Below are 26,011 nucleotides of genomic sequence, written 5' to 3'. Positions count from 1 at the left end.
AGTTCATGTGCTCTGCTTTGGTGGCCTGGGGTTTGTGGGTTTGGATCCCAGGTATGGACCTAGCACCATTTGTCAAGCCACACTGTGGCGGCATCCCACATAAAAGAGGAAGATTGGCACAGATGTTAGCTCAGGGCCAATCTTCCTCACACATGCACACAAAAAAGTTCTAGATTTGTTTGTCTATCCCATAAAATTTATGTATATATTAACGCTCTGGAAAATATCTTAGATAAATCCCCTTTGTAATAACTTTCTGGGTTTCTGCTACTTGAAAATACGCAGGCACGTGTCAGAGGAGGCAAGAGAACAGTGGGCAGCAGAGTCAGGTCCTCTGGTCTTCCTCTCCCCTTCTGCTCTGACTAGTACGCATACATAAAGTGAGTGGGAATATGTAGTCCTGGTTTCCTGCAGGGGAGTTACATACAAGGACTGAGTCAACTCCCGGACTACATAACCAGCTTTCTGTTCTCACTAGACAGGCAGTCTGAGCAACTATTTTGGTGAAGATATGATTCATAGAAGAAAAATAGTGGTAGTGTAGGAAGACAGCAAGTAAAGAAAATAGCAAAGGGCCTTCAGGCTCCTAGCAGCACTAGTCATGGAGAGACAACTTCCTCTATTTATAAATCTCATTCTATCTTGAAACCCAAGGATAAACTACTTCAACAACTGTCAGCTAAATAGGCCTTTGGTGCTAACTCCTTTCTCTCCATTCTTTTCCCAATTTAATTTAATGTATATTCTATGCCAGGGACTATTATGTTTTCTCCTGATTACCAGTTCCATTTTTAATAATAATATTAAGTATCACATGTTAGTAGTATGCCAGGCAGTATATTAAACATTTGTATATGCATCGGCTCATCTAATCCTCAAAGGAACTCTCTGGTTAGGGAGATCATGCATCGTAGTTTGCCTGGAACAGTACTGATTTATTCCTAATACCCTGGTATAACTACTAATAGTACCCCCTTTTGCCTTCAAAATTATGTCATTTTGGACAATGAATTATATGTTTAGTATATTAGTCAAGAATGCTTTCAAGCAATGAGTATAGCTGGAAAAAAAAGAGGGGTTTATGTTTTCATATAAGTTATGCAAAGGAAAGTGACTGCTGATTGATTGCTGGTTAGTTCAGCATCTTAACAAGGATAATATCTTAAGATGTCCTTAGATGTTTTTCTTGACCACAAAATGGCTGCTGCAACTCCAGTCATTGCATCTGCTTTCAAGATAAAGAGGATGAATGGGCAAAGAGGAAAGGAATAGTGCCTGCATGAAAAAGAAAAAAACTTTCCCTAAAATCCTAACAGATGTCTTCCCACACTTCGTTAATCAAAGCTGTGTCACCTTGCCAATGCTAACTACCTGCAAAGGAGGGTGGGAAGAGGTATTTTAAAATATATACATTGCCCTCCTGAAGAAAATTGGAGGTATTTTAGGAAGGAGGAAACGGATAGTGAGTAGAAAACGAATAGTATCTCTTATAAGAAAACCGAAGTTAAAGAAAAGTAAGCAAGCTATTTTCCACCTCAGAGCCTTTGCACATGCTCTTTTCTTTGCCTGGGTTACTCTTCCTCTGGTTCTTAGTGTGGCTGGGATTTTTTTTTCTCTCTACATCTCAGCATAAATATTCATCTCCTAGGGCCTTCCCTGACGACCTCATCAAAATTTGCATACAAGCTCATCAGCCTTCTTGATCACAAGACAAGTTTATTTTATACTGTTTGTCACAGAAGTAATTATTCATTTTATTGATTTGTTAACATTTTTACTGTCTGGAGACTGTAAACTCTATGAGAGCAATATCTGTTTTGTTCAGTATTTCCTAGCATAGAGCGTAATACAGTGTAGGCACTCAATAAATTATTTATTGAATGAATAAACATTACAATAATCAGGTTTTAAATGCCCCTTCAGTATTTAAGTCTCAGAAAAGAGGGTTTAAGACCTATGGGGAATTAAACTTAATCAGAGTAGACTTGACATTGAAAAGTAGGCTCAGAGGGCACATGCTTGGTGGGGGAGCACGCCATGACGGAACCACTGCCTGCCATTGGCATGACAGGAACAGTGGTGGTCCATTTATTGTGTAGCCATTTCTCTGACCTGGACTAACTAGCACATTTCAGAGATGAAGAAACTGAGGCAAAAGTGAGCTAAAAATGTTTTGACCCAATTTTTGAAGCAAACATCTTGCCAAACATCGGAGAAGAGAATCAGCAAGAGAAAAAGAAGAGGATTTTGCAATAATTTAGTAGAACACCATGTAATAAATGTTTATGAAGCATCTGAAGTAACTTCATCCATGTGTTGATAAGAACCAAACTTGGAAAGGCAGATGTTTCCTTACCACTCTCCATTGGATTCCGACTGTCAGAAGTAAATTACACTTTCTGCTTGTTGGTGATAAAGCCCTCTTCATAAGGCCGGATATCCTGAAAACAATGTGCATCATGTAGCGGACATCCTTCAGCTGCTTTTTGAGGAAAATACGAAATAAGGCTCTGATTCTAAAAGAAGAGATTCCGATTATATTTTTACAATAAGATCTGGGCAAGTGCTACATCTAGTGTGGACTTAGTAAATGATCGTCTCCTGACTGTAAGCGAGTCACAGAGAAATTTCAATAAATTCTGAACAATGAATAACTTTAGACATTACTCACTGTGCCTGCTTCATACAAGTGGAGAAACAAAGTCGCATAGATGTGAAGTGACAGTGCCAACGAGCAGACGCTCTTCTAAGTCCATGCTCCCAGTGCTGCATCACCGCAAAGTTCTTTCATAACCCCGACCCAAACCTTTTCGTCTTTTTAAAAATATTTCTTTAGGTAATCTGCTGATTTACTTGAGATCTGAACTTAATATTTTTGACTAAATAATTGGAGACTCTTTTTTAACCTTCTTTTATTTATACTGAATAGTCTTAAATCAAGAAAGTTTTCATAGGATCTGCTTTCCAGATACTGAAGTGAAGAAACAAGGTATACTGATACCACCTATTGTGAGGCCATGGGCATATCCGTTTTCTACATCTGAAAACACCAATTTTCATCATGTGAATTAACTGTACATTTTGGGAGATTTCCATTGAGAGACATGAACAATGAGTCATCTCATTTTCACAACAATGTCATGTTTATGATAGATTTCATACACAATAGAGTTTCCAAGAAATTAAGAAATGAAACACTGAATTACATGGAGAAGTAAATGGTGACACATTTTTTTCTCTCTTCGACTCTATTAGCAGCACATTGGTGACACCTGACAAGGTATAAAAAGATAGATGCCAGGCACTGTTGCGAATGACAGTGCGATACCGTAGCGAGAGCTTTAATTTATTATAAAATGACACAGGCCTAGACTTCATCAATAATCATGTGACCACCAAGTATCGTTGCGTGGCTTTTGAGCATATAATATACAGTTTTTGCCTAGAAAATCCTTACTAACAGCAGTGGAGTCGAATGAATGGCATTCTATGTTCTCATCTCAGTTTTCCCACTAAGCAGCTATGCACCTGTAAATAAATCGTTGAGTGTTTCTGTGCCTCAGTTTGCCATCTGTAAAATGAGATAAACTGTATGACCTCTAGAGTCCTTCCACATTAGCATTCAATGATTCTATGTTACCATAAACTCAATATGTCTTCTTGGGTATAACCCTTCCTTTTAAAAAATAAGAATTTATCATGATCAGAAAAACATTTTGCTGAACATCGGTACCTACATTGTAAGCAATGTGGTTCTTCTCAAACTAGTGTGCTCTGCTCTCTTCAAAGGGGTTTTTTTTTAAATAAATGAAGTTTTAGACCCTCTTAACAATGCGATCCTCCAAGTATAAACAATGCTGAAATCCTTCAGGTTTTTTTTTAAAGTCAGTAAGATGTGTTAACTCCATGGGAGGAATCCTTTCACAATATATACATATATCAAATCTTCACAGCGTGTACTTTAAATATCTTTCAATTTTCCTTGTCAATTATACCTCAATAAAGCTGAAATTAAATAAATAAGTAACAAATTAACAAATAAAAGACTAGTGAAGTGAAAACAACAGTCAATGAGGACAACTACAATTAAAAAAGATAAGATAATGAAGACAAATTCAAAATTATCGATTTGTCACTCTTAACATGTTTCATAAAAGAAGCAATACCACTAAATTAATTCCTAGTGTATTCTCTCAAACTTCTGGAAAAATTTGTTTAAAAAGATATCTGTAAGTTGTATGTTGGTCCATAAATGATGCTGGAGCAGACAGAATACCCACGTAAAATCTAGGGAACACTGACTACATTTTTCTGGGTCACTCACCCAAGGTACAAGTGGTCACTTTAAGAAGCTTTGTTCAGAGAATGAGGGGCACGGGCTCACATCACTTTAGGCAGCTCCATGCTTGGGTAAAAAGACAAACATCGTTTTACATCTCGTAATATTTCGGCTTGGATAAATACAGATTTGGAAAAACATCCAAGCCTTGTTACCTGGGGAAGGGGATTGGGTCAAGTAGGGACACGTTATGACTTTTCTGGGCCCTCAGCACTTTTGCATTTGTGGACTATCCCTCCAAAAATACATATTGAAAACTTATTTTAATTTTATGACTGTTGATATAAAAGTGAATGTAATTCAAGGTAGAGAATATTCATTTTTTCTTCTGATTTTGAAAGAAATTAGAACATTTTTGTGCCTCTTAAAAGCATTGTGAGCCCTGGGCACTGTACCTACTGTCCCTAATGGAGAAGTTGGCCAAGGGGTGAAGCTTTCACAGTAAGACCAACTTTTGCTATCATATCTTTCTCTCAAAATCCAGAAACAGTTTGGTTTTGCTATTGTGATATTCCTTAAGTACTTAATATCAATCTATATCTAAACAGAGAAGAGTATGTACCATTATTTCAACCTATGTGAAGCGGGTGTTCTGTGACTAGACATCAGAAAAGCTATGGAATTCCTCTTCCTTCTCTCTCACTCTGTATACCTCCTCCCCCAACCTTCCTGAATTAAAGATCAGGATTAAGACCTAACTTCTCCTATAGGAGGATGGCTAGGTGAAAAAGTGACATGGCAAATGAAAATGCTTGAAAGGGGTAAAGAGCTTTATGGTATAACACATTATCATCATCCTCATAATAACAAATACCTATAAAAATTTATTTAAAGACAAAGAAAATTAGACTTCTTTTAGAATAGATGCTCAGTAAAATTTCCAGTGTTATTTTTCACATTTATCATGACCTTCTCCTGACCTGACATAATCCGGACCCAGATTGCTGCCTCAAACCTCATTTCATCTCTCATGTACTTCATTCTAGCCACATTGGTCTTCCTGTTCTTCCTCAAACATGTCAGGATTTTACCTGCCCTCAAGAAGAAACTTGTTAGTTTGCTCAAAGAAAGTACTCTTCCCCAAGACTTATTTCTGTCATGTACTTGTATAAATGTCATTGTCTTAGTGACCCTCTGTGAGTCCCTACCTCTTCATTCTCTATCCCTTTACCTGTTGTGTACGGCTTTATTGCATTTAACACTACTAGAGATTATATATTCATTAGCTTAGCCATCTTTGTCCTCATTACTGCAGTGCATGCTCCACAAGACCAGGAGACCTTGTTTGTTATGTTCACTACAGTATCCTCCACAAGGTATTTTGTCCTTTGCAGATGCTTAACAACGATTTGTCATAAGAGTGAACAGATAACTGAATGAATTGGGAAAATATGTTTTAGTTTTCCTAAATTAAGGGATACGAGCTCTCCTTTCCAAGCCTGACCTCTGGAACCATGCAATAGAAAATATGAAGCTGATAGAACACACCAACTAATTAGGAGAAACGAAGGGACAAAACATGTGGACATTTTTCATTCTTTCCTTTCAGATGCTTATACGAGAGCAGAAGTTGTTTATGAGTGGACCAGAGAGCCAGCACGCTCAGTGGTTGTAGCAGAAGATGGATCGCGCCTAAACCAGTATGATCTTCTTGGACAAACAGTAGACTCAGGAATTGTTCAGTCCAGTACAGGTAAGTGTATTCCAGATATGGAGAACGGAGCCTAAAAAGTTTTTGTAAGAATATGAAAATTCAATGAGTCCTTCAATAACATAACTAGAGAGGGAAAAAAATTGCACTGAACTGGGGAAGAGTTGAGCTGAGAACTAGCATAAATTCTATAGACCTGTGACCTTGGACTTGTCATTTAAAGTCCTTTAGCCTTTGTTTGTCTGCTTGTTTGTTTTTAAGATTGGCACCTGAGCTAACATCTGTTATCAATCTTTTTTTTTTTTTTGCTTCCTCTTCTTCTCCTCAAAGCCCACCAGTATATAGTTGTATATTCTAGTTGTAGGTCCTTCTGGCTCTGCCATGTGGGACACCTCCCAAGCATGGCTTGATGAGAGGTGCCATGTCTGCACCCAGGATCTGAACTGGAGAAACCCTGGGCTGCCCAAGTGGAGTACTCGAACTTAACTACTTGGCCACAGAGCGGGCTCCCATTTCTTTGCAAAATAAAGCACTGCTTCTGTGTGATCAGTGTAGCACAGTCCCTAAGTATGAAAACTCTTGGGGAAGAACAGCTGGGTTAAATTCTTACTCCTCCACCTTGCCAGTTGATTACGGTTACTTCACAGGGCTTTTGGAAGGAATAAATTAAATCCATGAAGAGTACTTATCACACTTCCTAGCAAATAAAAAGCTCTTAATAAATAATAGCTATTAATATCATCCAGGCCCCATTTAGTGCTATGATTCAATGAATCTTGGTGAATTCGGAGCAGTGATCATTACATACAGGATGCCAAAAAGCCAATTTCTTCTACAAATCCCCCTGTATTTCTAGCCAAGGATCTTCCACAGCTAAAACCTACAGAAACATAATCACATTACTCATCACTCCAGTTTGGAATCAGAAGTAGGTAAGATGCTATCCCTCTTAGTATGGTAACTGTTTTACCAATGAAATACTCAAAACTAGATCAGACAGGGCTAGACAGCTGGATACAAAATTTTAAATTTTTAACGTTATTGCAAGAAGTAAGATGAGTTTAGTTATGCAAGTATCCATTTTGTAACCAACTGAATGTGATCATAAGGCCATATAATCATAAGTAAAATTTGGATTCTAACAATTAGGAAAACTTACTCCCCCTCAATCCCCAAATTTTAAATTATGTTCAATTATTGAAAGCTTAGCAAGGGTCAAGAATTACTTTTATGGTTGTCTTTAAAATTTTAAGTTAGTTCACTCACTCTGATTTGTAATTTCTAAAGAAAGATAATGTAGTAATAAATAAGGACAAGAGTGAGATTTTTCTCAGAAAAATTTCTTTCTTAAATTTCAAACTTTATATGGGGACCCTGATCATGTTAACATATTCAAGTAATAGGTCAATATATCTTGCTATGATTATTGGGTAGTCCCTGCTTAGCAGGATCTGTCTTTTGCTTGTTTTAAAGCATCTATGGCTACCCTAGAAGCTTACATATTTGTGTCTCTTGCTTTGAAAAATAAAGAATATTGTTTCCCAGCTTTGTCCACATTGGAAATGTACATCACATAGTGGAAAGGTCGTTATTTATCCAATTAGAAACTCTGGTCTCTTTGAAGAATGTGGACTACAATTTTGCTTTAAGGTTGAGGTAATATAAAACACTAAGCAGAGTGTTATATAGTAGATGCTCAAAATGGTATGTAGTAGTTTTTGCTGTAGTCTTGAAAATATCCCAGAACACGGAAAATACTGAAAATTTTCCTTCCTCACAAGTTATGTCGGAAAAGATACTAAAATGAGCAGTGTTTACTTTTTAAAAATTGAATGCTATTATAAGTTGGATATTGTGACAAGCACTGGGGTCAATGATAGACAACATAGAGATCTTGCTCCCAAGGAATCTGAGGGCTAAAGGAAGACAAACACATAAACTGTAATTATCAAAATGGGTGGCAAGTGCTGTGATTAACATTTTTGTGAGGGCGGGGACCATGTCTATCTTCTGCATCCCTATTATTTACTATAGTAGCTAATACAGAGGAGGCACTAAATAAATATTTTGACTTAATGAATAAAAAATAAATGAATCCAGCCTTGGATAATCAAGGAAGGGTTGCTGCAGGTGTTGACTTGTATTTTGTTAATCTGTATTTCTTGGGAATCAAATAATCCCTGTTCTAGGCCCAGGGCATTCAAAGTAATAGACATAGAACTCTTCCTCAAGAGATTTCCCATCTATTATGACTAGAAGGGAGGTTGGAGGATGCCAGGGAAACAGTAATTCAAGTGCTGGAGCGTGTCTGCAATAGCATAAGTATATACAAGCCACAAAGGTTTCTCAGAGGAGAAAGGGCTCCATTCTAGTTCTAGCACTAGTGACCTTGACATATCACCATATCTCTCTCTATGTCTCAGTTCCCATGTGTGCAAAATGAGTAGCTTAGTCTGATGCACTTGGAGAACTCTCTTACCTCTGGTTTCCTTGGGATTCAACCTACCTGCATTATAGTTATTCTAAAAAGATACAGTGACAAATAGGGGCAATGGGATGAGAGACAGTGGCCCAATCCACCACCACCAAACTGGCTGGACCTTATAGGTTTGGTCCATTAAAAGTCATCATTCTGTGCTAGAGCAGCAAGATTAATTGCACAAAATAAGAGCTTTTTCTTATCATTCTCATAATGGATATGGGGGAGATGCAGTGAGGAGAATAATGAGTAAATTTTCAAATGTAGGAGCTCAATTTAATGTACATTTTCAACTCCACAGTAAGATAGTGAACTACACTTCCTCTGGATCTACTTTAGCTCATCAAAAACGCAACATGATAGACTTCTATGGGAAGAAACAAAGATCTTGTGTAAGGTGTTCAATCTCATATTTCACATCTTCTCGTGGAGCCCTGAAAACATTAAGATAAATGACATTGAGTATTATTACCTCCCTGTTTCTGCCAAAAGACTAAGAATGATGGCAGGAAAGAGCACACATATTGAGGATAACTAGATAAAAAGCATCTTTTTCTAACTTAAAATTCTCTGTGGGGAGAGAATCAATTCAGATCACCTCTTAGGAGATTAGAAGATGTTGCCCCACTTGCCTACAACCAACACACATGTGGACATCTACTACCTGTGACCTCTTTCAGGTCAAAATACTTCTAGATCACTTCAATGACACAGGAGGAAAAAATATGAGTCTCAATCTAACATCTGGATTTTTTAATTCAGTGCAAACACAGTAGAGGTTCGATCCCTTCCTTGGAGTCTGCCATCAGATTTGGCGGGAGAAAATTATAGACTTAGTTTGAAATGCACTTATTCATCTGGCAGAGCATACCTTTACAGGCACACAGAAGGATGAGTTCAGTCAGTTTTCAAATCCAATGCAATTCTCTGTTACTCATTTATTCACTTATCCCTTCAATCATTTGCTCATTTGCTGTGTTTGACACTGTGATTGGCCCTGGAGAAGAGAGATGGCAGATACATAGTTCCTACTATTGGGAAGCTCATTGTTGAGCGATATAAGTAGCTAACATGTATTGCCACAGTTCTAATCCTCGCATCTAATGCCTACAACAATCTGAGGATGTAGGCGTTATTATTATCCCCATTTTCCAGGTGGGACATAACTGCGGCCCAGAAAAGTTTGACAGTTTTTCCAAGATCACACAGCTAGGCAGTGGCAGAGTTGGGATTTGAACCTGGATAGTCCAGCTGTAGAGTCTGTGCTTTCAACCACCTGATACACTAGTAACTGGCAAGATAGACATGTGAAAATGCAGCAACATTTGTTGTGTGGCACAGCACAGAGTTTAAGAGTGTGGACTCCGGAGTTATACTGCAAGGGTTTGAACTCCGGTTTTACTACTCATTAACTGTGTGACCTTTGGCACAACATTTCTCTGTTCATCTCTCCTTTTGTACTATCTGGAGATTATAAGAGGATCTACTTCACGAGCTGCTCTGAGATTGAAATAAGAAAAATGCATATAAACTGCTTAGCAGAGTATCTGACATAAAAAATTATGTAATAAACATTAAATATTACTATTAATAATGATGATGGAGTTATTACAAGAGAGATACAGGATGACATGAAGAAGAGATCATTTCTGCTAGAAGTATCAGGAAAGGCAGTTTGAAACTAGACCCCAGGCATGGCCCCCTGTCCCATTCTGCTACACCACGTTATGCTTGATTGGTAATTCTTTAAAGAGAGCCCAGGGAAAAAATTATAATAGTGATTAAAGAACATGAAAACATGATTTATACCAAGAAGTAAAAATAATTAAATTAGTTATTCGGCATAAGAAGAATATCATGGCCAGAAAACAATAAGAATGTAATAGTATGTAATGCTTTTTTTAAAAACATACAGTGATGACTAGAAAGTCCTCATCTTTACCTAAGTCAAAAGACAAATCTGATCAAGGAAAATGTAGGTTGGTTTTGCTGAATAAGAATGTTTATTCCTTATGAATGGCTGTTGTTTATCCTTAGGACAGATGACCGCGAGAAATTGCGGGATGCTCTTTTCTAGAGACAGTCTTCTCCGCATGAGTTGATTTAAGGATGACCCTGCAGGGTCAAAATGAATGAGCTCAACTGTCTTCCCCAACCAGGGAGAAACAATGGTGATGAATATTCTACAAAGAAGCCCCAGGGCTCGCATTCCTACAGCCTAGTACATAATCTCCAGAGAAATATTTATAACCATAAAATGTGAAAACCAGGGGTGACAGAGGAAGAGTCTATAGTCATCTGGTCAATCTATTTGTATGTAAGATGAGAAGACAGTCCAGAGAGGCTAACTGGCCTAAAACTCTAAACATTGTTTCCTTATTTCTATTTCAGTACTCTCTGAAGCAGATTTTAAAATACCAACCCCACCTTCAATGATATTTTTGATATCTCATTCTTCTTTAAAAGTTAGCATCTGTAGAAAACACTAAGTTGAGAATACTTGAAAGGAAAATGACAGCTTTACATGGAATCAATGTTTACCACAATTTTGTTGAAGAAGTGAATGGTTAATTTCTTGAGCTGGAGAGAACACATTTCTAATCTTTCTATCTTTACACTGTAAATCTGTGTGTGACTCAGAATTTTCCAAAAGTGCTTTCACATCTATTATTTAATTGTATCTTCACAGCATCCCAGGAACAGTTAAGTAAAACACTATCATTTTAATTGAACAAATCAGCAAACTGAAGTCAAATAAAGTTAAGCAAGGTATTTACCCTTTAAGTAACTAGCATTTAAGAAAGCAAAGAATGGGAGCCAGGTCTAAACAAGCCCTTGATGCTGCTTTACAAAATTATGTCCCTGCTTCGTTTCTTCCACTCCCCTTAATTTTTATTGTAATGTATCAGGAATATTGTCACATCTGATTTACAAACGTCCCTCAGAGTTACATGATGTTCAAGGGTATATGAGTTAAAATCCTTCTGGACTGTTGAATTGGAGGAAAAGAATTTAACATGCTTCGTGCATAAGCACTTGATGTCTAGACATACTCTTTCAATCCAATTTAGGCGACTGATTTTCTTTTGTGTTTTTCTTTCATTTTTAGACTATTACAACATGATTCTGATTTTGCTGCCTTTTCCTTTCCTTATTTAAACGTTTTGCACCGGAACTTCTTAGATTTTCTTACTTCATTTAGGAAGATGATTTTAAAAGATTCGAAATTCTTCTCTTCTTTCTTTCATTTGTTACTGAGGAAGTGGTTTATAAAACAAATGTAATATCAAATAATAACTCCTCAGATCTCCGAAATCATATTCTTTGCAGAATCTTCCCAAAATGTCACATTGCGAACAACAAAAGATGATAATGGAATATATGTAGATGTTCATTTTTCTGATATTATATGAAAGATGGAATTTTATCCTTTGAGCTGATGACATTTTGCAGGCCACAACTGAATGAATCGTTAGGAATCATAATGCACCCTCCCGGGAGGGTGAAATGTAACATAGCTGTGTCCACACAAGTCACAGTTTAGCTGAGTCCTGGGAAAATTGGTATCATGCATTTTTCTCAGATTTGGACCACTGTTTTCAGATGACCTTGAAAATATCACCAAAAGTATCTACAGAAAATGAAAAAAAGATTAGTTAACGTTTTGTGTATCCTTCAAAAGAGATGCTCATGGATGTTCATTTGAACAAGTGCCCTTAAGCCCCGGTGCATGCCTTTCACCATAGGCAGGTACTGAGTACTTAGAATATGTAAGGCCATGCTATGTCCAAAGACCTATCTTGCTCCTCAATTAGCCTTCAGTTTGGACGGAAGGATATAAGTTTATAAATATCTAAAATTAAAAGTATGAGATATTATAAATATAAACAGGAGCTATCAATAAAATTGAAGTTACTCAGTATTCATCAGTAAATGGCAGGTTTTATCATTCATGAGCGTTAGTAATGAAAGCATATGTGAATGCATAAATGATTTTTTAATATAGAGAGTAAATGCATTTCTTCTACCAATACTTCTACCAATTCTGATTGAGGAGAAGAGAGAAGAACATGCAGAAAAAACATGAAATTTATTTTAAAATTCTTATGTAGCATAATCTTAGAGTCCATATTCTTTATTTGCCCCACAATATACTTCTCAGTATTTTAAAAATAAGGAAACAGGATCAGAGAGTTTAAGCGAGTTGCCCAAGGCTACACAGCAAGAAAATAGCATATCTGAGTTTTGAACCCAAATTAATTTACTTCCAAAGCACATGATTTCTTCTACAGTACATTTCTTCCTTTTCCACTGTGGGCTTGGTACTTGGGCTGAGCCTAACTCATAGATAGCCAAAACATTCAGTAACAGAAGATGTCAAGCAGAGAATATTTCTAGGTCAAGATTCTGAGATGTGAAAATGCGTTGTGTGACATGAGACGTGAGACTGAAATGCGTCTTAGAGCTAGGATGTGGCGAGTCTTGAATCCAAGTTAGAGACTTTGCTTTTTAGTTTGTAAAACTGGAGACGTTGCTTGTCATGGTGGGGGAGGGGAGAGTGTTTGCTAATGGCATCTAGTGAGTAGAGGCCAGGGATGTGTCTAAATATCCTATAAAGCACAAGACAGCCACGCACAACCATTATCTGGTCCAAAATGTCAATATGCTGAGGTTGAGAAACCCTGATGTAGATAATGGGAATCCATTAAGGTATCTTAAGGTGTTTACATATGCTTTAAAAAGATCACCGAGACATCAAAATTTAGGGAAAATTGGAGTTAAGACTTGACTGGAGGCAAACACAACAGCTAATAGATGATTGTAAGGAATCTACAAAGGAGATCAGAGCAGTGGCCACAAGATAAGAGATAGATCGAGAGATACTGCACAGGTGAAATTAAAATTGTGGTGATCAAAGGATTCCTTTCTCTTTCACAAGCCCTCCTTAACATCCAGGGATTAACTCCAGGTTTTTAGCCTGAGTGAATAGACGAACGACAGTGCTGTTAATCTAGAGATGAATGCCAAGTGGAAAAGCAGCACTGTTATATGCTGGTCATTATTTCTTATGGGAAAGGTTAATGAATGTCAGTTTTGAAAATATTTAGTTTGTGATGTCAGTGAAAAATCAATATATCTATAAGATACCTAGTAGGTATTTGGAAATACAGGTTTCTATTTTGAGAGCAATGTCACTTAGAGATGTAGATTTGGCAGCCCTCTGTATAGAAATGACACTAGAAGCACAGGGATGGGAAGGAAAATCCCCTCTTAGAGTCGCGAAAAAAATGGGGCAGAAAGCTGAAGACAGAGCTACACCAGGAACCTTTACTCTGCATAAAGATGAAGATTAGTGCCTAACAGAAAGAAAGAATTCAATAAATACTCCCTGATTGAAATAATCAATAAGTTAGCAGAAGAAACGCAAAATGAGAGATAAAGGGAGAATATGAATCCAGAGTGGGCTATCAAGATGATGGGGCAGTCAGCAGTGCTTAATTCCTAATGCTGCAGAGGAGGCGAAGAGTCAGCTTGAAGACGCAGATCTTTAGGACTGAGGTTTTGAGCAGTTTTAGCCACATTATAGAGGCTGAAGCTGGATGGCCGTGGCTGAGGCATGAATTGCAGGTTGAGTAGGGAAAAGTTTGGAGGTGAAGGGAAGGAGAAAGATAGAGAAATATGAATGCAAAAGAGAGTAATGTTTTCTTAGCAACCCACCCACAGATATCTCAGCATATATTCAGAGCGAATAAAGCTAAAAACTTCTAAGACTTGTAATTGAAAAGATATAATATTTAAAAAACAAAACAAAACAAAAACACCTCCTGCATTGTTTCCCAGACCAAGCCAGGAATCAGGACAAGCTCAAAAGCTGGTTATAAATGCAGATTTTCCTGGCCTCACCTGAAAGAACACTTTCTGAGGAAAGTGTTCCTCAAAATAAATTTTGAGAAACACTGGATTCTATCCCACTCTCTTCTTCATTCTGAAGATCAGACTAAATTAAATGACTTACCCAAAGTCAGAAAGCTATTGAAAGGAAGTGCTGGAGCTAAAATTTGGCTCTCCTGATTTGGATGCCAAATCTCCTTCATCAGACAGCCTGAATCTTTCCTGCAGTGGACAACCCTCAAGATCTGGTCTGTTCTAAGCAATTGGTGTATGTCATCAGGATCCAACACATTGCCTTTATGGTCATTAAAGGCAATCTGTAAATATATGCTCAGATGTGTCTTAAATGTATAATGTACCAGGATTAGGATGTAAGAATATCTATGAGAACTTGGCACCTCAATCTTATCCTCAGAGCTATTTTGGAGTGTTTTAAAAATGCATCTTTTCTTTCTTGGATGAAAGCTTTTCTCTTCAGGAACCAAATGTCACATGGAGAAAGGATGTGTCAAACCTCTAGGTCTTTACTGCTAATAGCAAAACTCAGAGATAACTTCTTCTCAAAGTCAAATTGCTCAACCTTACTGTCTGTTCATCCTCTAGGAGAATATGTTGTTATGACCACGCATTTTCACCTGAAGAGAAAAATTGGCTATTTTGTTATTCAAACATATCTGCCATGCATAATGACGGTTATTCTCTCCCAAGTCTCGTTCTGGCTCAACAGAGAGTCTGTACCAGCGAGGACTGTCTTTGGTAAGTGCCAATCAAGACAAGCATGCAAGGGTCGGGAGGGCAAGTTAGACTGGTGACATGGCAAATGGAATGAAAAAAAATATTATACACTGAAATCTTAAGTTGGTACAAAGAAAAGTTCAAGGAATTACCATTCTCATTATAGCATGATTTCAAAAAAATTCTTTTCTTAAATAGTAAACTGTTTCAGTGCATGTAAGTAGATGGGATTAGTGAACATTTAATTTGATATTTTGGGAGAAAAGTGAAATAAAGCAGGCATAAAATTCATCAGGATAGATTAAAATACACATACACAGAAACATTAATATTTAAAGCATACATTTAGAACACATAATCATGTATCAGTGTATATTCTGAGAATCCGAGAAAATATCAGCAGAGCTGCTTCCTTACATATATGAAAGCAGAGGTTCCTCGTGTAGGGAGAGCTCCTTTGCGACCATGATATCAGTAAAAGAATATCTCACTTTACCTAATGTGTGCACTTCAGAAGAGTTACGAATATAATTTTTTCTATTAAAATGTTTTAAGTACTCTAGATGCTTCAAGTTAGGGCAATCTAGTGGAAACTTGTTTAAAAGGCAATAAGCTTTTAGGATAACTCACCCCTTAATTTCTTATTTTAGAAGTTTAAATTTCATATAAAGACATATTTTCTGCCTGTATCATACTACACTACCTTAATTGTACTTTTCAGAAAGACATAATCGAAGGATTCCATTACAATAAACTTATTGATTGATTGATTCATTCAGGGAATTTAATTTGAAGGCTACTTTGAGCTCCCACTATGTTCTAGGCACAGAATGCAGCAATGACCTTGACATAAACCACACCCCTCATGACAGTTATATTCTGGAGCTTAAAATTTGAATACAATAAAATCATACATACTGTTTCTTGAGTGCTTTTATATCAGACTCTGTTGTATGAAAAAAGCCTGCATTATCTTATTTGACACTAAAAAAATCCTCTGTACAATTATTATCCCTGTGTTATAGATGAGAAAGCCAAAGCACAGGAGATTAAGTACCGTGCCCAAGATCAGAAGCTATTAGGTGAAGGAGTCTGGAGTAAGATCCAAACTCTTAGATCTCTTGTGCCCTTAAAGACCATGTACCACAACCAATGTGCCATCTGACTGTAATGACAAGACATGAAATGGGGTTGTCGTGGGCAACATCACTCATTTGGAAATAACAAATAACAACCACCTATTTATCGGTGAAAGGTGCAATTAGCAAAGTCCATTCCAAAAATATCAGCAAGGCGCATGCTATATTTAAGACCATTTACTACAGAATAAAAGCCTGAAGAAGCCTACAGTCTAAGCTAAGGATTACTCATGTGCAGAGATCCCTCTGGTATCATCCTTCAAAAACAGGCAAGGTGTGAAAAGTCAGTTACCTCAGAAAAAAGCAAGACTCTGCTAGAAGTGCCCCAAAAGGAGTCCTTTCTTCTGAAATTAGCAAAGTGCTTCTAGGTTGGAAACCACTGAACCTTTGCCCTGACGATAATCTAAGAACAAGCTACATCAGGATCCAGGTATAAAGCAAAAGAATAGTTCAAATCAAACTCTTTGTTTTCCTTATTTCCATTTGTGAAGATTAGCTAGCATTGAAGCCGCTTATTAGAATTCAAGATTGAACTCTTGTCAAGATCCTCGCTTCTATCTGTGTATGTAGTTCGAGACCTTTATTCACTAGGAATTTTACAAAAACAAATTATCACACACAAGATATTTACTTGATGTTTATTTTGTAGAATGGGCCCAGCACTATAGTGAAAAAGATTTTTCTCCCCCTCTCCCAACAAGTCCTACCCTTCCTTTTTGGAAATTCTCTAAAGCATTTTGGAATGTTTTATAGATCCAAAACATTGCTCTTAACATTTTCAACAATCTGGTATCTCAGCTGACTCGTGCCCTTTTGGTGAACGTAACTACATATCTGTACACCCAGCTGTGGCAAGTATTTCTGTTTATCAAGCTATATATCTAATGTTTTAAGTTCAATAAAATCACGAACACAATTTTCGAAGACCTTTAGCCTTTTAACATTTATTTAGTACACGTTTCCATTCTTTTTAGTCTGAACTCAGCACATTCCTCTGAGCTGTGTGAGATGCCTGAGAGGGCCATGAGTGTCTAAAGAAATAAGAGGAAAAATCCTAGAAGTTGTACTTTATAATAGTCTATTAAAGGCATCTAGAATGCAACAAAAGTGAAGGCTATTTTTAAGTCTTAAAACATCATTTTCTTGACCTTCCATATTCTCTCTTTTGGAGGCGATGTGGTCATGTAATTTTGCCGCCAGACAGATGCAAGTTTTAGGTTCAATCTTCATTTTTCTAAGCTTCAGTTGCCTATAAAATGAGAGTACAATTGAAGTCAAATAGCACTGTTTAAAAGATTAAGTGAGAAAAATAAAATAAAATACGTAAATTATCAGGCTCGGTAATTGAAACTTAACGGATCCTTAGTACACTGTCATTCCCTTCATTTTCTCTATAGCAGGAATTGTAAGACAACACACACATACCCCTCTCTCTATACTATTCCTAACTGCTTTTAATTTATGGATGCACTTGTTTTAGGAACACCCATTCGCCAATTACTTCTGACAGCTGCCTACATAAACCAAAATTTCAAAAAATAGAAATTCACCATAGCAGGAATTTATCAAACAGGACTGAAGTTGTCAATAATAATAGTCATTAACTTTGCCCTTAGTCAGTATCAGGCCAAGTGCTAAACACTTTATTACACTATTTTATTTAATATTCACAATAGCCCTCTGAGTTAGACTTATCAAAATTAATTGACAAGGAAATAATTTGAGAAACAAAAAACAGAAGCTCAGAATCGTGAGGCAATTTTCCCAAGGTCATTGAGCACTTACAGACTTGGGATTTGAAACTGGGTTGCTCTGTTCTCTAAATACAGACATTTAATTACCTTGCAATTTGCTCAAGTAAATATTGATATTTAAATCTCGGGGCTGTTTTCCAGCCAATATTCCTTAAACCATCTATTGGTTATGTAATATGGATAATGCCTCAGAAGTTTCTGTAACACCTCCAAAGTTCAAAGTAAGTCTATTCCTTACAACTTGACCATGTCTCAAAAATATGATTTAATAAAGCCTCAGTGTTTCTTCTTAATCCTGTGACTTGTTAATATATTTACAAAGATTATCTGCCTTGAAATTCCTGGAAAACTATGGAATATTGGATGGTTTAAAGCAGCCTCGACAAATTAGCCACCTACTAGCTGTGTGACCCTGTTGATTCTCTAAAAATTAATTAAAAGAGGAATAATAGATATGAGTTTTAGACATGTGATGACAATATCTTCGATGACAATAATTATCATCTTTAACATGCTTTCACATATTATATTTAATCCTCAAATAATCTTGTGAATGTGCAGAAATTTCCCTCTCTTAGAATTTCAACAATGATACAGACAGTCAAGAGAATGAAGTCTAAATTACCCCTTTTACAGATATGAAGACTGAGGTCTCTGGAAGTTAATTAACTTGCTCGAAGCCACAGAGCCAATAAGTGGTGAGGTTGGTACTAGTCACCGGAAGGGGTTAGAATTTTTCCACACCATACAGCTTGAGCCACCTGCTTTGGGTCACTGTGAATTGTTTATTATACATTTTCAAACAGCTTAAAAAGGATCTTAAATATTCTAACTAGTACAGTACATTACATATTAGTTTGATAATATTAATTTGTTAAATGAACATTATTGGATACCATCATTCACATGCCAACTCATAATTATGTAAATAAACTAAAAACAACTGACTTAAAACTTTTCTGAATATGGATAATTTTAATCACTACAGATGGATTCACACGATAGGGAAGATAAAGCAGTATTAACAGAAAGGGAAAGATTGTGGGCATTTAAGTCAGAAAAACTTGTGTTCAAATTTTGGTTTTGCCACTTCTGAGCTATGTGACCTCAAAGAAGTTACATGTAAGTTATGTCAGGAATTTCTTCAAAAGAATGGCTATTTCAGAATCAAGAAAAAATAGCATAAAAGCAGAAGAATTAATAATGTAAGAAAATATTATCCTAAGATAATGCAATGATCTATCAATTATCAAGAAGATATTGGCTTCTTAGTTTATACATTCGGGGTACATGAGTGGAATATTAGAGCTGAAGATCCAGAGATTTCTTGTGGATCAGAGACAGTGAAGAGCTATTTCTTTTCAAAGAGTTGGGGACAGTGAGGGAATATTTCCTTCCTCCCCAGGACACCATGTTCAAGATGCCCATTTAAAGGTGTTTCCTATCTTATTCACAGCTTCTCAATAGCAGAGCACTTTAGCCCTCCAACAGATCCCCCTCAGTACTGCCACACCATGAACTGAAAACTACACTGAGGTGAAAGTAAAACTCATCCGTCTCAAACCAAAGTGGGCTGAACTAGAAAACAGTCTCTCCGTGGTCCTGTTGGTTTCCCTTTCCGCAAGTACGCTGAACTCCAGGGATGAAATTTTGTGGTTTGAAATTACAAATTCACTTAATTTCTTTCTTTTCAGGAGTAACAACTGTGCTCACCATGACAACTTTGAGTATCAGCGCCAGAAATTCCCTCCCTAAGGTGGCTTATGCAACTGCTATGGATTGGTTTATTGCAGTGTGCTATGCCTTTGTGTTCTCAGCTCTGATCGAGTTTGCCACAGTAAACTATTTCACCAAGAGAGGTTATGCATGGGATGGCAAAAGTGTGGTTCCAGAAAAGGTAAATGCTTTAATATCCCCTGTGATATATCACTACTATGTCTTTTTAAACCTATGAGATAGAATGTTTGGAATTGGGAGAATGGATGAAAGTTGCAGAAAGATGGCAATGAGGATTTTTTTTCTTCTGTCATAAATGGTACAGTGCTATGATAATTTTGTTATTGCTAAGGAGAGAAGTTGTTTGAGCGGATAGATGTGTATAGCGAAGGGGATAAAGGAGAGATACAAAGGTAAACATTCTGCCTCAAATATGCTTTCCTATGGTTTCTATTGATTTGAGAACAGTTTTAACAAACCTGACATTAGGAGCAAATAAGCTTACACACACCCTTATAATTTTTACAACTTAAAAATCATAGTCTGTTGGTTGTTTTCTGAGCCTAATCACTTTGGTCATATATTATTACTATAATGCCTCAATTTAATCGCCTTTGCAAAATGCATTATCTCCAATTTTCAGTGAAGTGCAGAGCAGGAAACATATTTTCTCCCTCCAAAATAGAGCTTTGCTTTAAGGATCATGACACACAGAAATGACAGAAAAATTCTTCGTTGTAGAAAATTATCCAGTCAAGACTATCACTGTTCTCCTCGATTAGAACCTATTGTAGAGCGGGTTTTAAAGCACAGTCGGGAGGATAATTCTACTTCTGAGGTTTGAAGGAAAATATGTCAGAATGCAGGCGAGCCTTGGGATGGTGGAAAGAAGGGCAAGGTCAGAGACACCGAGCTCATAAGACATCTAGAAGTAAACCAGGAGGAGTCACTCTACAGCGACTGTCCCAAAATTCTGTTCCACTGAATACTAGTCCCTTGAGATAGCCCCTGGAAATACACTTCTGTGGTAAAATATACTTGAATAATGGCACATGATGGGTCACAGAGTCACAGTGTATTAAAGAGTCTGAGGGGGTCTGCAATAAAGAAATCTGTTTAGTGATACTTTTTCCACATCTTCACAAATGTACCAGAAAAGAGAATCCTTTGTGGTGGAAACATTTATCATATTTAATAAAATCTAAAGTGTTACTAATTATAAGGTGTACCATTAATATATGTATAAGTGAGAAAGGTAATATGCTGCCAAGTGAAAGCTCTTTGAGATTTACCCTTCAGCCATGAATGAATCAGTTGAACATCCCAATCATCTCCTATACTAGTAAAAGCAAAGAAGGTTCTGTATAGGATATGCTATTGCAGCCAACATGTACCAAAACCAGGCTCTCAAAATTCACCTTGTCGTGACATGTTTACTCAGTATAAAAAAAAAAATCTCTGAATTTGCAATCCAAGAAGCTTGGCTCAGGTTTGATAGAGAGAAGATAAAGAGATTGCATTTACCAGTAGGAGAGGGGCGGGAGGGTGGAGATAGAGTTACTCTCAAATACTTGCCTTAGCCATTGATGCCCTCCACTTGTCCTAGAATGAAAAGGCAGCCCAAAGAAGAGAGAGACAAACCCCGAGATGGGTGATCCTAAGACACTACTAATTGTAAGACGTAGCCCATGGTCATAGACATGAAAATCTTAAAAATGCACGACGTGGAATCACTGAAATGCTCCACTAAAGATTTTTTCAGAATTAATAATAGGCAAACATTGGTGATTTGCAACTGCAAAGTGAAGTGTAAACAATGGGAAAAGTTGCTTTTCTATCCTGATACTTTCTCTGCATGCTACAAGAAGCCAGTGTCTTTCAGATTCTGGCTTATCAGTATCAGGTGTTAGTGACTAGTGGTTAGATGAAATGGAATTTGGTCTGAAAGCATAGAATTTGAGTTGAGGCATTGGTGAGCTCATAGTTCAGTTTATATTTATCTCCCTGACCTCACATTGTCTTTGAAGTTCTGTGTCTCAAAGTATTTTAAACTCTATCAATCTACAGTCATTGTTATTCATTGTACATATATAGATTTGGTGTAGTCATATCTTATTTATACCGATATGTACATATATATTTATAAATGCTACATCTATATCTATATTGATCATCCTAATGAGAAAGACATTATTTTCTATAAATTATTTATGCCTCTGTAAAAATCTTCCCTAGGGCTTTGCCAATTTAATTCGCTTATTACAGAGAGTATGATGCAGGTCTCATTTTGACATTCAGAGAGGGTGAATAAAATATTTTTCCTGTAACCAGGTAAGTTAAATTTCTGGTCTCTAACATGGAAAAAGAAAATTCCCATAGGTCATCACATTATCAGGTGAGCATACAATAGCCTGCCTAAGATCCATCCTCATACGATTAATTGCTGATAGAAATATCAGCTTCTTAGAGAATATGAGGGAACTCAACATTTTCAGAAGTGAAAAAAACTATTAATTATTACTAAAAACTTAGCTTGAGAAATTTTAGTTTTGGGGTATTATGATATACTGGCACTGGGAGAGATGAAATCTATCAATAATATCAACTATTCAAGAATTTTTCCTGTTGCAGATTGTTCATTTCAGTTTATCTAACAGAGTGTCTGTCACTCAACACGTTTTGAATAGATTGGAACCCATTTTCTCTTCAACATCAGGATACATATGCATTTTATCTGAAGGATATACTTGCTTTTTAACGTATCCTTTGATAGTAGAACTCTTATTTTTTAACAAATGGACTCAATACAAGTTCTGTTTGGCTGTTTGTGTTGAAATAAATCATATCTATTTATGACCTGTAGTCACTTGGACCATATTCAGAGAGAATCACATTTACTCACTTTATTTTTGTACAAATAGTTATGGAAACTTCTGCCACTCCTCATAAAGCTTAACCAAATCTGCCTTCACTACAAAATGGGTGTACATATACTTGAAGTAAGTGGCCTTGATGTTAGTGACATAATACTAGAAAAAAAAAATCCGGACTTTTTTTTTGTCCTAACATATGCTTAAGGTTTTGGAGGGGAGAAAAAGTAGCAGATAGTTCACAGAGCTGTATAATAAAGAAATTAACTCGTTAGAATTCCTGACGTGCCTTGTAAAAAGCATCAGGTATTCTGGAAGTAATATTTCATTGTGATTTGATAATAAAAATACAAATTATCCAGATAGCAATTCTAGTTGGTCAAGTTTAGCTGCTCATCGATATTCTCTGTATAGATTTTTTGGCATAATAATCAAGTTCCACTCCTAGGAATTCTGATTCAAAATATGAGATTGTGCCCAAGACATTTGCACTTAAAAAATTTTTAACTGGTGATTTAGTGCACAAAAGAATGAGAACGACTCTTCTAGACTAGTACTATCCAACAGAAACAAAAATGAGCCACAAACGTGAGCCATGTGTGCAATTTAAAATTTTCTAATAGCCTTATTCAAAAAGCATAAAGGAGTGAAATTTAGCTTAATAATATACTTTAGCCAATATATAAAAGCTATTACCTTCACAACGTGTAAACCATACAAAGCATTATTAAGGAGATGTATTGCATTCTTTTTTTTTTTTCACACTAAGTCTTCAAAATCCCATGTGTATTTTATACTTACAGCACATCTCAAATCAGACTAGTCACATTTCAAGTGCTCAATAGTCACAAGTGGCTAGTAGCAACTGTATCAGACCACATAGCTCTAAACAATGTTCCACTTCATTTTTTAGAAATGTCTATCTGACGGAAACCCTAAGAAATGCTGCAGTTGTCAATCATTGATGAGCAGCTGGCACTGATCAAGATTTGAATTCGGGATACCCTGAATAACCCTGCTTTATCATTTGCCCATTTGTAATATGGGGAGAAGGAGCAAACAGTAATTGTCTTGGTAATTTATTGCTACAAAACAAACCACCCCAAAACTTAGTGACCTAAAACAGCAACCACGCATTTCGGGCTGAGAATGACCTGGGTGGCAATTCTATTAGTCTGAGCTGGGCTCAGTTACATAGTTGCAGTAAACTGGAGGCTCTGCCAGGGAGAGAAGATCCACAATGGCCTCTCTCGCAGTACTAGGGCCCGATACTGGCTGGGGCTCTTGGTGCACATGGTTTCTGGTCACTCAGTAGTCCAGTCCCGGCTGCTTCACTTCACATGGCAGTGGAATATTTCAGAAGGTAAAGACTGAGACTGTAAAGCTTCTTGAGGATGGGCTCCTAAGCCAGTACAGCATCACTCTAGCAAGGTCACAAGTGTAGTGACTTGAATGAGTGGGGAAATAGACTCTACTTCTTGATGGGACAGCCTGGAAAATATTGTGTCTGCATTGTTTATCCAACTTTACAGAGATATAATTGACACACAACATTGTGTAAATTTAACGTGTACAATGTGCTTGATTTGATACATTTATATGTTGTGAATTGATTACCACCACAGCCTTAGCTAGCTGTCTCCACTCGGTCACATGGTTACTATTTCTTTTTTGAGGTGAGAACATTAGAGATCTAGTCTAAGCTACATTCAAGTATATGATACAGTATTATTAACTGTAAACACCATGCTATACATTAAGTCTCCAAACTTGTTAATCTTGTAACTGGATATTTGTGTCTGCATTTTTAATTTATCCCAATAATACAGTCAGAAGTTACATTTCGTAGATTTTAAGCAAAGCACAGATTTGAGTTTCAAAGTAAGGGCCACTTTGCTCGGCAGCTTATAAACTTGCTTTCCATGCTAAACAAAATGCTTTTATATTTCCTTCTACAGCCAAAGAAAGTGAAGGATCCTCTCATTAAGAAAAACAACACTTACGCTCCAACAGCAACCAGCTACACCCCTAATTTGGCCAGGGGTGACCCTGGCTTAGCCACCATTGCTAAAAGTGCAACCATTGAACCAAAAGAAGTCAAGCCAGAAACAAAACCACCGGAACCCAAGAAAACCTTTAACAGTGTCAGCAAAATTGACCGACTGTCAAGAATAGCCTTCCCTCTGCTCTTTGGAATCTTTAACTTGGTCTATTGGGCGACATATTTAAACAGAGAGCCTCAGCTAAAAGCCCCCACCCCACATCAGTAGGTCCTTTATTCATAGTCAGTTGTTCAGTCCTCTGCACTGGGAATTGCTTTCTGTTCCCAACTAGGTAATTCCCATCTGCTTTATTGCCTCTGTCTTAAAGAATTTGAAGGTTTTCTTGTTTCCATAATTCATACAAGAACAACAGACCCCTGTCTGGCAGTCCAGAGCAGAGCAGAGTATACAGCTGAGAGACAGGATTCTCAGAGAGGGAGCAAGAAGGCAAAATCGCGACAGAAGGAGACAGAATGAAAGAAAGAGGAGAGGAGGGGGGGAGTAGGTCCAAAGGTATGAGGAAAAGTAGAAGAAAAATAAAACTGAGCTATCACTCCAGGTCATTTGTAGATACATATTTCCAAATACTCTTAAAAGAAGATACTGTATATGTCAAAAAATATTTTTATGTGAAGGTGTTTAAAAGAATAAATTATGAATGTTTGATGCAGAACAGATTTTAAAAATCCATGTCTTTATTGCACAAACGACAGCGTGCTTACATTTTTATTTTGTTTTAAAACCGATGTATAGCTTTAACATTTTGTTTCCAAAGCTGAAGATCCCCATTCTTTCTCCTTTTAAAAATGCCTAATGCATTATTTTCGTGGTAAATGCTACTTTAAAATTCATGGGAGTTGCATAGGCAAAGGTGCACATCCTCACTATAGAGCACATTTAGTCCAATGGAGAGAAATGCTTTAAATAGGCTACTTCACTCTCATCGGAGCTTTTACCTCAAGACTCGATGAGGAATCATCTTAGCAGAGACATACACTCAAGAAAAACCAAAAAAAAAAAACCATTAAATAAAATAAAACAATTAAAAAAGATTCCCTTTTATACCCTGTCTATATCCACATAGCACATGGGTCCAATAATCACTTGATTCTCATTATGAAGATGTTTTTAGAGGGGCAAAAATATTTTGCAAGCTCTAGAATTGTTGAATGTATTATTTTATATAACAGTACATTAAAAGCTTTAGATTGATATTTATGACCAGTAAACAAAAATAGAATATATAAATTCTATATGTAAATATACAGCATGAGATTGTACATTTTTTACTTTTTTTAAAGTTCTGTTCTTAAAACGTTGTGTAGGACTCACCGCTCTTAGCTGTTAGAATGTTGTTAAGTGCTGTGGAAACACCTTTAGAGCCTGCATTTAAG

The 26,011-nt window shown here is 36.8% G+C and overlaps 1 protein-coding gene across 1 annotated transcript in view; it reads left to right on the top strand.

Annotated features, from left to right (window-relative positions):
• GABRA1 (gamma-aminobutyric acid type A receptor subunit alpha1) overlaps positions 1-24,845 on the top strand; it is a 51,940-nt gene extending 27,095 nt beyond the window's left edge. Inside the window, exons 6-9 of the mRNA XM_046668035.1 lie at positions 5,889-6,032; positions 14,965-15,117; positions 19,684-19,886; positions 24,534-24,845. Coding sequence (XP_046523991.1) covers positions 5,889-6,032; positions 14,965-15,117; positions 19,684-19,886; positions 24,534-24,845 — 812 coding nt within the window. The remainder of the gene's footprint in view (positions 1-5,888; positions 6,033-14,964; positions 15,118-19,683; positions 19,887-24,533) is intronic.
• The last annotated feature ends 1,166 nt before the right edge of the window (positions 24,846-26,011 follow it).

This window comes from Equus quagga, chromosome 7 (assembly GCF_021613505.1).
Source record: "Equus quagga isolate Etosha38 chromosome 7, UCLA_HA_Equagga_1.0, whole genome shotgun sequence".
Taxonomy (NCBI): Eukaryota; Metazoa; Chordata; class Mammalia; order Perissodactyla; family Equidae; genus Equus; species Equus quagga.
Note: the sequence above shows the minus strand (reverse complement) of the source record. Positions and strands in the feature narration are given on the sequence as shown.